Below are 12,921 nucleotides of genomic sequence, written 5' to 3' on the forward strand. Positions count from 1 at the left end.
AAGTAACGAAGAAACCGTTTTGCTTTTATGTAACGCTAGAAGTGACGCTTTCTGTGAGATTTTGGAATTACTCTACCAGTTTTTGCAATTACACGAAGAACTTGTTTGGAACGAAGGTCGACGACAAAACATGAATATCTCGAAAACTAGAAGAGCTAGAAGGACGCCAAAGGTACCAAAAGAAAGGAAGTTAAATTTGCGACGTCAAATATGGGGGTAAAATCGAAGATCGGACGAAAGACAAAAAAGTTCTAAGCGTTTGAAGGAGCAAGGGTTGGGAAAAGTGCTATGTTTTTTTCCATCTCGACCGACACCAAAAGTGCTCCATATCTCACTTGCAATACATGGAAGTGAAACAAATCATCATGGCAAGTAATGAAGAAACCGTTTTGCTTATATGTAACGCTGGAAGTAACGCTTTCTAAGAGATTTTGGATTAAATCTATCATGGTGGTCAAATCGAAGATCGGACGAAAGAAAAAAAAGACAAAAGTCCTTCAAAGAGCAGAGGTTGGGAAAGGTGCTATGTTTTTTTCCATCTGGACCGACATCAAAAGTGCTCCATATCCCACTTGCAATACATGGAAGTGAAACAAATCATCATGGCAAGTAACGAAGAAACCGTTTTGCTCATATGTAACGCTAGAAGTAACGCTTTATGTTAGATGCTGGAATAAATCTATCCTGGTGGTCAAATCGAAGATCGGACGAAAGAAAAAAAAGACAAAAGTCCTTGAAAGAGCAGAGGTTGGGAAGGTGCTATGTTTTTTTCCATCTCGACCGACACCACAAGCGCTCCATATCCCACTTGCAATACATGGAAGTGAAACAAATCATCATGGCAAGTAACGAAGAAACCGTTTTGCTTATATGTAACGCTAGAAGTAACGCTTTCTAAGAGATTTTGGATTAAATTTATCATGGTGGTCAAATCGAAGATCGGACGAAAGAAAAAAAAGACAAAAGTCCTTGAAAGAGCAGAGGTTGGGAAGGTGCTATGTTTTTTTCCATCTCGACCGACACCACAAGTGCTCCATATCCCACTTGCAATACATGGAAGTGAAACAAATCATCATGGCAAGTAACGAAGAAACCGTTTTGCTTTTATGTAACGCTAGAAGTAACGCTTTCTGTGAGATTTTGGAATTACTCTACCAGTTTTTGCAATTACACGAAGAACTTGTTTGGAACGAAGGTCGACGACAAAACATGAATATCTCGAAAACTAGAAGAGCTAGAAGGACGCCAAAGGTACCAAAAGAAAGGAAGTTAAATTTGCGACGTCAAATATGGGGGTAAAATCGAAGATCGGACGAAAGACAAAAAAGTTCTAAGCGTTTGAAGGAGCAAGGGTTGGGAAAAGTGCTATGTTTTTTTCCATCTCGACCGACACCAAAAGTGCTCTATATCTCACTTGCAATACATGGAAGTGAAACAAATCATCATGGCAAGTAACGAAGATACCGTTTTGCTTATATGTAACGCTAGAAGTAACGCATTCTAAGAGATTTTGGATTAAATCTATCATGGTGGTCAAATCGAAGATCGGACGAAAGAAAAAAAAGACAAAAGTCCTTGAAAGAGCAGAGGTTGGGAAGGTGCTATGTTTTTTTCCATCGCGACCGACACCAAAAGTGCTCCATATCCCACTTGCAATACATGGAAGTGAAACAAATCATGATGGCAAGTAACGAAGAAACCGTTTTGCTTTTATGTAACGCTAGAAGTGACGCTTTCTGTGAGATTTTGGAATTACTCTACCAGTTTTTGCAATTACACGAAGAACTTGTTTGGAACGAAGGTCGACGACAAAACATGAATATCTCGAAAACTAGAAGAGCTAGAAGGACGCCAAAGGTACCAAAAGAAAGGAAGTTAAATTTGCGACGTCAAATATCGGGGTAAAATTCGAAGATCGGACGAAAGACAAAAAAGTTCTAAGCGTTTGAAGGAGCAAGGGTTGGGAAAAGTGCTATGTTTTTTTCCTTCTCGACCGACACCAAAAGTGCTATATATCCCACTTGCAATACATGGAAGTGAAACAAATCATCATGACAAGTAACGAAAAAACCGTTTTGCTTATATGTAACGCTAGAAGTAACGCTTTCTAAGAGATTTTGGATTAAATCTATCATGGTGGTCAAATCGAAGATCGGACGAAAGAAAAAAAAGACAAAAGTCCTTGAAAGAGCAGAGGTTGGGAAGGTGCTATGTTTTTTTCCATCTCGACCGACACCACAAGTGCTCCATATCCCACTTGCAATACATGGAAGTGAAACAAATCATCATGGCAAGTAACGAAGAAACCGTTTTGCTTTAATGTAACGCTAGAAGTAACGCTTTCTGTGAGATTTTGGAATTACTCTACCAGTTTTTGCAATAACACGAAGAACTTGTTTGGAACGAAGGTCGACGACAAAACATGAATATCTCGAAAACTAGAAGAGCTAGAAGGACGCCAAAGGTACCAAAAGAAAGGAAGTTAAATTTGCGACGTCAAATATGGGGGTAAAATCGAAGATCGGACGAAAGACAAAAAAGTTCTAAGCGTTTGAAGGAGCAAGGGTTGGGAAAAGTGCTATGTTTTTTTCCATCTCGACCGACACCAAAAGTGCTCCATATCCCACTTGCAATACATGGAAGTGAAACAAACCATCATGGCAAGTAACGAAAAAACCGTTTTGCTTATATGTAACGCTAGAAGTAACGCTTTCTAAGAGATTTTGGATTAAATCTATCATGGTGGTCAAATCGAAGATCGGACGAAAGAAAAAAACGACAAAAGTCCTTGAAAGAGCAGAGGTTGGGAAGGTGCTATGTTTTTTTCCATCTCGACCGACACCAAAAGTGCTCCATATCCCACTTGCAATACATGGAAGTGAAACAAATCATCATGGCAAGTAACGAAGAAACCGTTTTGCTTTTATGTAACGCTAGAAGTAACGCTTTCTGTGAGATTTTGGAATTACTCTACCAGTTTTTGCAATTACACGAAGAACTTGTTTGGAACGAAGGTCGACGACAAAACATGAATATCTCGAAAACTAGAAGAGCTAGAAGGACGCCAAAGGTACCAAAAGAAAGGAAAAATTAATTTGCGACATCAAATATGGGGGTAAAATCGAAGATCGGACGAAAGACAAAAAAGTTCTAAGCGTTTGAAGGAGCAAGGGTTGGGAAAAGTGCTATGTTTTTTTCCTTCTCGACCGACACCAAAAGTGCTCCATATCCCACTTGCAATACATGGAAGTGAAACAAATCATCATGGCAAGTAACGAAGATACCGTTTTGCTTATATGTAACGCTAGAAGTAAAGCTTTCTAAGAGATTTTGGATTAAATCTATCATGGTGGTCAAATCGAAGATCGGACGAAAGAAAAAAAAGACAAAAGTCCTTGAAAGAGCAGAGGTTGGGAAAGGTGCTATGTTTTTTTCCATCTCGACCGACACCAAAAGTGCTCCATATCCCACTTGCAATACATGGAAGTGAAACAAATCATCATGGCAAGTAAAGAAGAAACCGTTTTGCATTTATGTAACGCTAGAAGTAACGCTTTCTGTGAGATTTTGGAATTACTCTACCAGTTTTTGCAATTACACGAAGAACTTGTATGGAACGAAGGTCGACGACAAAACATGAATATCTCGAAAACTAGAAGAGCTAGAAGGACGCCAAAGGTACCAAAAGAAAGGAAATTAAATTTGCGACACCAAATATGGAGGTAAAATCGAAGATCGGACGAAAGACAAAAAAGTTCTATGCGTTTGAAGGAGCAAGGGTTGGGAAAAGTGCTATGTTTTTTTCCTTCTCGACCGACACCAAAAGTGCTCCATATCCCACTTGCAATACATGGAAGTGAAACAAATCATCATGGCAAGTAACGAAGATACCGTTTTGCTTATATGTAACGCTAGAAGTAACGCTTTCTGTGAGATTTTGGAATTAATCTATCATTATGGTCAAATCGAAGATCGGACGAAAGAAAAAAAAGACAAAAGTCCTTCAAAGAGCAGAGGTTGGGAAAGGTGCTATGTTTTTTTCCATCTGGACCGACATCAAAAGTGCTCCATATCCCACTTGCAATACATGGAAGTGAAACAAATCATCATGGCAAGTAACGAAGAAACCGTTTTGCTTTTATGTAACGCTAGAAGTAACGCTTTCTGTGAGATTTTGGAATTACTCTACCAGTTTTTGCAATAACACGAAGAACTTGTTTGGAACGAAGGTCGACGACAAAACATGAATATCTCGAAAACTAGAAGAGCTAGAAGGACGCCAAAGGTACCAAAAGAAAGGAAGTTAAATTTGCGACGTCAAATATGGGGGTAAAATCGAAGATCGGACGAAAGACAAAAAAGTTCTAAGCGTTTGAAGGAGCAAGGGTTGGGAAAAGTGCTATGTTTTTTTCCTTCTAGACCGACACCAAAAGTGCTCCATATCCCACTTGCAATACATGGAAGTGAAACAAATCATCATGGCAAGTAACGAAGATACCGTTTTGCTTATATGTAACGCTAGAAGTAACGCTTTCTAAGAGATTTTGGATTAAATCTAACATGGTGGTCAAATCGAAGATCGGACGAAAGAAAAGAAAGACAAAAGTCCTTGAAAGAGCAGAGGTTGGGAAGGTGCTATGTTTTTTTCCATCTCGACCGACACCACAAGTGCTCCATATCCCACTTGCAATACATGGAAGTGAAACAAATCATCATGGCAAGTAACGAAGAAACCGTTTTGCTTTTATGTAACGCTAGAAGTAACGCTTTCTGTGAGATTTTGGAATTACTCTACCAGTTTTTGCAATTACACGAAGAACTTGTTTGGAACGAAGGTCGACGACAAAACATGAATATCTCGAAAACTAGAAGAGCTAGAAGGACGCCAAAGGTACCAAAAGAAAGGAAGTTAAATTTGCGACGTCAAATATGGGGGTAAAATCGAAGATCGGACGAAAGACAAAAAAGTTCTAAGCGTTTGAAGGAGCAAGGGTTGGGAAAAGTGCTATGTTTTTTTCCTTCTAGACCGACACCAAAAGTGCTCCATATCCCACTTGCAATACATGGAAGTGAAACAAATCATCATGGCAAGTAACGAAAAAACCGTTTTGCTTATATGCAACGCTAGAAGTAACGCTTTCTAAGAGATTTTGGATTAAATCTATCATGGTGGTCAAATCGAAGATCGGACGAAAGAAAAAAAAGACAAAAGTCCTTGACAGAGCAGAGGTTGGGAAAGGTGCTATGTTTTTTTCCATCGCGACCGACACCAAAAGTGCTCCATATCCCACTTGCAATACATGGAAGTGAAACAAATCATCATGGCAAGTAACGAAGAAACCGTTTTGCTTTTATGTAACGCTAGAAGTGACGCTTTCTGTGAGATTTTGGAATTACTCTACCAGTTTTTGCAATTACACGAAGAACTTGTTTGGAACGAAGGTCGACGACAAAACATGAATATCTCGAAAACTAGAAGAGCTAGAAGGACGCCAAAGGTACCAAAAGAAAGGAAGTTAAATTTGCGACGTCAAATATGGGGGTAAAATCGAAGATCGGACGAAAGACAAAAAAGTTCTAAGCGTTTGAAGGAGCAAGGGTTGGGAAAAGTGCTATGTTTTTTTCCATCTCGACCGACACCAAAAGTGCTCCATATCCCACTTGCAATACATGGAAGTGAAACAAACCATCATGGCAAGTAACGAAAAAACCGTTTTGCTTATATGTAACGCTAGAAGTAACGCTTTCTAAGAGATTTTGGATTAAATCTATCATGGTGGTCAAATCGAAGATCGGACGAAAGAAAAAAAAGACAAAAGTCCTTGAAAGAGCAGAGGTTGGGAAGGTGCTATGTTTTTTTCCATCTCGACCGACACCAAAAGTGCTCCATATCCCACTTGCAATACATGGAAGTGAAACAAATCATCATGGCAAGTAACGAAGAAACCGTTTTGCTTTTATGTAACGCTAGAAGTAACGCTTTCTAAGAGATTTTGGAATTACTCTACCAGTTTTTGCAATTACACGAAGAACTTGTTTGGAACGAAGGTCGACGACAAAACATGAATATCTCGAAAACTAGAAGAGCTAGAAGGACGCCAAAGGTACCAAAAGAAAGGAAGTTAAATTTGCGACGTCAAATATGGGGGTAAAATCGAAGATCGGACGAAAGACAAAAAAGTTCTAAGCGTTTGAAGGAGCAAGGGTTGGGAAAAGTGCTATGTTTTTTTCCATCTCGACCGACACCAAAAGTGCTCCATATCCCACTTGCAATACATGGAAGTGAAACAAACCATCATGGCAAGTAACGAAAAAACCGTTTTGCTTATATGTAACGCTAGAAGTAACGCTTTCTAAGAGATTTTGGATTAAATCTATCATGGTGGTCAAATCGAAGATCGGACGAAAGAAAAAAAAGACAAAAGTCCTTGAAAGAGCAGAGGTTGGGAAGGTGCTATGTTTTTTTCCATCTCGACCGACACCAAAAGTGCTCCATATCCCACTTGCAATACATGGAAGTGAAACAAATCATCATGGCAAGTAACGAAGAAACCGTTTTGCTTTTATGTAACGCTAGAAGTAACGCTTTCTGTGAGATTTTGGAATTACTCTACCAGTTTTTGCAATTACACGAAGAACTTGTTTGGAACGAAGGTCGACGACAAAACATGAATATCTCGAAAACTAGAAGAGCTAGAAGGACGCCAAAGGTACCAAAAGAAAGGAAATTAAATTTGCGACATCAAATATGGGGGTAAAATCGAAGATCGGACGAAAGACAAAAAAGTTCTAAGCGTTTGAAGGAGCAAGGGTTGGGAAAGGTGCTATGTTTTTTTCCTTCTCGACCGACACCAAAAGTGCTCCATATCCCACTTGCAATACATGGAAGTGAAACAAATCATCATGGCAAGTAACGAAGAAACCGTTTTGCTTATATGTAACGCTAGAAGTAACGCTTTCTAAGAGATTTTGGATTAAATCTATCATGGTGGTCAAATCGAAGATCGGACGAAAGAAAAAAAAGACAAAAGTCCTTGAAAGAGCAGAGGTTGGGAAGGTGCTATGTTTTTTTCCATCTCGACCGACACCACAAGTGCTCCATATCCCACTTGCAATACATGGAAGTTGTTCCGATAGCTCAAGTCGATGGTTCAGCTTAGACTAAAATACATTTATTGATGTAATCTAACATGTTATCTTAACGCTAGATCTTATCTCACAAACACTTATTACTTATCTATCACTAACATATCTACTACTGGTAACATAATTATCTTATGCAAAGGACTGTGCTACTGGGGCATCCTTTGCCTACTTTACGGCGCTAACATCCCGACCACCATAAAAATTCAAATTTTTATAAACTAATTAAACTATTTACACTGTTGAACCTGTCCTCCTTCCTTTCTGTTGCCCTCAAATGGAAGTACACATAACTTGGCAACTGGCCTTTTCATTTTATCGGACTGAGCTGTGCGTAAAGTAACTACCCTGACTATCCCGTCCTTCCCTGGGTGCACTTCTATCACTCGTGCCAATGGCCATTTGTTTGGTGGCATATTATCATCACGAATGATAACCATTATTCCAGGTTCTATAGCCGTCGCAGGCATACTCCACTTATTCCTAACGTGCAGCTGGTGCAGATACTCGGATCGCCATCGAGCCCAAAAGTGCTGAAATCGCTGTTGAATCACCCGCCAATGATTCAACCTGCCTTCCGGAATATCCCGCAGATCAATATCCGGGACCTGCTGCATATTTGAACCCGTGATAAAGCCCTTCTACCTGCGCCAACCTTCTACCTGCGTAAATAAACCTTCTACCTGCGCCAACAGCGTGACCATATCTTCATACGTGGCTGCTGCGTCTCCCAATACACGATGTAGGTGACGCTTCATTGACTTAACCGCTGCCTCCCAAAGTCCTCCGAAGTGGGGAGCTCCGGGCGGAATGAAACTCCATTTCAAACCTCGTTCGCTGCTCCAAGTTGTTACCTCTGCCTGAAATTGAGAGGAACTAAGCAGATCATAGAGTTTACGCAGTTCGTTGGCGGCTCCCTTGAAGTTGGTGCCATTGTCGGAGTGCAGTTCAGCCACTAATCCTCGCTTCGACACGAATCTTCGGAGTGCCGCTATGAAGGCTGCCGTGGACAGAGAGGACCAACTCCAGATGCACTGCCCGCGTAACGAAGCACACAAACACTGCGATGTATGCCTTTGTGGGTGCTGCCTTCCTATGACCGCCCTTGATGTACACTGTAATCCACACCCGATATGGCAAACGGTCTCGCTTCCGCTACTCTTGCTGCAGGTAACTCTCCCATTGGTTGCACCACCAGCTTCGGCTTATTCTTGAAGCAGCTGACACACTGCCGCTGCACTTGCCGAACCACTGACCTCACTCCCATGATCCAAAATCGTTGTCGTAATGAGGTCAACATCAACTGTGGCCCAGCATGAAGCAAGTTGACATGGTAATGTAACGCCAACAACCTCGCCAACGGATGTCCTTTGGGAATTATTTTGGGATGCTTTGCTGCCTCACTCATATGCGCGTTCTGAAGCCGTCCCTTGACTCGAATCAATCCGTCTTCGCCCAGAAATGGATCGCAAAACCTCAAGCCCGAAGCACTAGGCAAACTCCTTCCTTTCTTCAACGTGTCCAGCTCTGCCGTCAACTGCTCCCTCTGTGCCAAGCGGCAAAGCGTTGACTCCGCCTTCCTTAAATCCTCAGTGGTCAAAGGTGCCATTTCCTCTGACATTGGTTTTGCCTGCGACCTTAGAGCATGGAGATATCGCTGACAATATCCCACCACTCTGCGCAGCTTCGTGTATGTGGAGCACAGGGAGTAGAGTCGGTCACTAAAGTTCTCTTCGTCGAGCGAAGAGACTAGTACCGCTGTTGCTCGTTCTTCGCCTGTAGGTTCCAATGCCTTGGCCTTGTTTGGCAATGCTGGCCACGATTCTTCTTCCAAGGAGAGCCATGTTGGCCCCGACCACCATTGCTTGGTGTCGATAAGAGCCTCCGGATCCACACCTCTAGACACTAGATCCGCCGGGTTCTCGACTCCCGGTACGTGCCTCCATTGAGCTCCTTCCGCGTTCCGCTGGATCTTTGATGTGCGATTCGCTACGAATGTCTTCCAATTTCCATGAGGAGAATTCACCCAATGCCACACAGTCATGGAATCCGTCCATAAAAAGGCAGGTGCTCCTTCCGGCAGGACCTTCTTCACTAACCGATATAAGTTGCTGCCCAAGAGCGCTGCACATAACTCCAATCTAGCGATCGTTATCTTTTGCTTCAACGATACCAACTTCGATTTCGATATAAAGAAGTTCACTGTCGCCTTTTCGCCAACTTTCTGACCACGGATGTAACAACAAGCTCCATACCCCCTTTCCGATGCGTCGCAGAATATATGCACTTGTTTTTCCATACTGCTATCCGTTACCACTGGTCTTGGAACTTCTATCTTTGATAGTGCCGTAAGTTGGGGAAAGAACGCCATCCATTCTGCAAACAAGCCTTCTGGTAACACATCGTCCCAGTCCCAGCGTTTTCCCTTGGCATCCTTCAAAGTTACTATACGTTGCAAAATCAGCTTTGCCTTCATCTTAACAGGATCGAGGAATCCTAATGGATCATATACTTTCGCGAGGCATCCCGATACCTGCCGTTTCGTGCGTAGGGTTTCGATCTGTGGCGGTAGCCTAACTTGAACACTCAAGACGTCCGACGATGTGTTCCACGACAAGCCCAATGTGGACACCGTACCTGTAGGCTCCGTCCCAAACTCATAATTTCCTGCCTTCGCGATGTGCTCTGGTGTGATTGCTGCAAGTGCTTCTGGCTCATTGGAAGCCCACTTGCGGAGGCCAAACCCTACCATGCTGAGCAACTCACTGAGCTCCTTTACCATGTTTCCCGCTTCCTCTATGGTCGCTGCGCCGGACAAGATGTCGTCAACATAGAAATCATTTGCGCAGCGTGACGCCATGGGAAACTGATGCCCTTCATCTTCGAAAATCTTAAATAATGTCCTGATTGCTAGGAAGGGTGCACACGCGGTCCCATACGTTACCGTATTCAGAACGTAGACCCCAACTGGATCATTGGCGGTTTCTCTCCATAATATTCGTTGTAGATTTTTATCTTCTTCCGCCACCAAGACCTGCCGATACATTTTTTCTACATCAGCCACAAAGGCCACAGGCCTCATCCTGAATCTGAGAAGAATGACTTCTATGTCATCTTGTAATCGCGGTCCAGTCAACAAAATGTCGTTTAAGCTTAGCCCGGTACCACAACGGCATGATGCATCGAACACCACTCGACACTTTTTCGTCAATCCATCAGTCTTCCAAACTGCATGGTGCGGTAGGTAAAACCGTGGCGTGCCCTCTGCCATCTTATCTTCTACATAAGTTGACACCTTTGTCATATGCCCTAGTCTGATGTATTCGGACATAAATTCCTTGTACGCGGCACCCAGGTTCGGCTCCTTGATCATACGCCTTTCAATGGCCGCTAACCTTTTCAATGCTGGTTGAAGTGAGTCTCTCAGCCTTTCTTCGAAGTTGGCTACCTTGGGCAAGTTAACGACATACCTTCCCGACTCGGTGCGCCTCGTTGTGTTTAGATAAAGGTTTTCACATTCCTCATCTTGCTCGGACCGTACACGTTCTTCCGGTATCGCTTCCAGGCTAGCCAGCTTCTCAAATATTGCCCCAAGATCGTTGTCAGCCAAACAGGAACAGACGACCTCAGCTGCATCTTCAGAGACTCGTTCTTCCCTGCCGCATACAATCCAACCAAGGCTGGACTCCAGGAGCTTTGGCAAGTGAGGTGCTAACTTTAATTGACCTTGTTGGAGCAACTCGCCAAATAACTCTGCACCAATCAGAAGGTCTATCCGCTCACTCCGGAAGAATGCTGGATCTGCCAATATCAGTGCTTGGGGAATGTTCCAGGACTCCGTATTCCGAGTTTGCGCTGGAAAGTTGGCTGTTATGTTTCGCAGCACCAACCAATTCACTCGAGACACAAAGGTTGACGCTCGTGATTTCATGGTAGCTACCACCATCGTCTCTGCCTTTAGCGAAACTGCTCCGATGCCGGACAAAGGTTTATTTAGTCGCCTTTTCTTCAGCTTCAACTGCTGTACCAACCGTTCGCTCATGAAGTTGGATTGCGACCCCTGGTCTAGCAACGCTCTAGCTGGAAATTCTCTACCTTCATCATTGCAAATCAACACCTGAGCCGTTGACAACCAAATCATTTTCTCTTGTGAAGGCTGCGAATCAACTGGAGCTGGTATGTACGTGATGGCGCTTATGCTGCTCTCTGTTCTCGGGGTAATCGGATTGGTTTTGTTGCATACTAAGGTGTGATGTCGTTTCTGACAGTTTCCGCATCTTGACTGGGCCTTACAGAATCTTGCTTGATGCTCCTTTCCTAAGCAGTTGAAGCACAAAGACTCAACCTTCGCAATCTGTTGGCGCTCTGACAACGACATCTTTGCAAATCTCTCGCATCTTGCGATATGATGATCGGCCTTACACAACACACACCCTCTGAGCATGTTGCCTGTCTGAGCTGCACAGGACATTGAAGCTGGATACGGTCTTTGTGTAGGCTTTCGAGTAATTTGATGATCATGATTTGTTCCCCTGGTTGCCGGCTTCGTATCGATCCTGTTTTGCGTGTGGACGACCGAGTTTGTCAAAATCTTGAGGCGCCGCTCACAAAACTCCATCAATGCCTTAAAGGTATCCGTCTTCTGCTCGGCTGCAATAAGTTCGAAAGCCATTAGTGTTTGCTCGTCGAACTTGTATCTTACCAGACTTGATAATGGGGTATCCCAGGAAGATACAGGCTCCTGCAATCTGTCCATCCCAAGCACTAAGCGCTTCGATTCGTTGACGATACGAGTCAATTCCTCCGCCGTTGCGGCAGCCATCGGTTGCAGATCCACCAACGCCTTGAAGTAGTCCCGTTTCAGCATCTTCGCATCATCAAACCGATCCAACAAAGCTTGCCACGTACTGTTTTAGTTTCCTTCTACAAGCTTTACGTGGTCGAATAACCTGGCAGCATCTCCTTTTAGCGAAGCCAACAAATATTGCAGCTTCATTATGTCCGACAACTCTGCATCGTGAACCATTGCAGTGAAGCGGTCCTTGAAGCTCATCCATTTTGTTTTATCACCATCGAACGCCGGTAGATCAATTTTGGGAAGCCTCACTTGCGAATTTGTAAAACTTGCATTCGCCATTGTACTATTTGCAGCCGGCCTATGGCCGTCCGCCCCATCTTGCTTCTCCAACAGAAAGCCCTTCACCCGATGGAACTTCCCGTAGAAGGCTTGTTTTTCAGTCAAAAGTTCCACCGTATCACATTCTTCGTGTTCCGTTAGTAACTTTTCTCTCGCACTTTCGAAGTTACTCTTAGCCTCTTCTAGCGAAATGAGGAGGCTGCTTATCTGGCACTGCTGGTTTTCGGTATAATTTTCGACGAACTCATAAAAAAAATCAACTCCCGCTAACTTGTCGTTGTATACGCGTTTCAACTGACGCACCATTTTGTCCGAAACGGGCATTTTCCTTATTATTTTTGTCCCGAGAAACGCTAATCCTTATACGCCAACCGCCAACTTTTTGTGCCACACTGTAGCGTCGACTCAAATTCGCGCGCGCTTTGCTGGATTTGGTTGCCGCTTGACACGGTCGTTCACGTACAGGTCCAATGGTCACAATTTCACCACGGCAACCACCACGAACTAGTGAATCTAACTACCATCCACTGAACTCAAACTCTTTCCGCGAATCAACTCTCTAACGCGGTTTACTCCGGATGAATGTTACAAGAATCCAAATTCTATCCGGTTCGCAGGACCAATGTTCCGATAGCTCAAGT

At 43.3% G+C, this 12,921-nt stretch overlaps 1 protein-coding gene across 1 annotated transcript; it reads right to left on the reverse strand.

Moving 5' to 3' along the window:
• Positions 1–7,997: 7,997 nt before the first annotated feature.
• LOC131292923 (uncharacterized) lies at positions 7,998–12,010 on the reverse strand (the record flags this gene model as incomplete). The annotated part of the gene is made up of 2 exons (XM_058321020.1): positions 8,644–12,010; positions 7,998–8,143 (listed from the first exon to the last, which is right to left on the reverse strand). Coding segments are annotated over exons 1-2 (3,513 nt in total), but the record flags the coding sequence as incomplete, so codon positions are not given.
• Positions 12,011–12,921: the final 911 nt, after the last annotated feature.

The sequence above is a fragment of the Anopheles ziemanni genome, unplaced genomic scaffold, assembly GCF_943734765.1.
Source record: "Anopheles ziemanni unplaced genomic scaffold, idAnoZiCoDA_A2_x.2 scaffold_306_ctg1, whole genome shotgun sequence".
NCBI classification, from domain to species: domain Eukaryota; kingdom Metazoa; phylum Arthropoda; class Insecta; order Diptera; family Culicidae; genus Anopheles; species Anopheles ziemanni.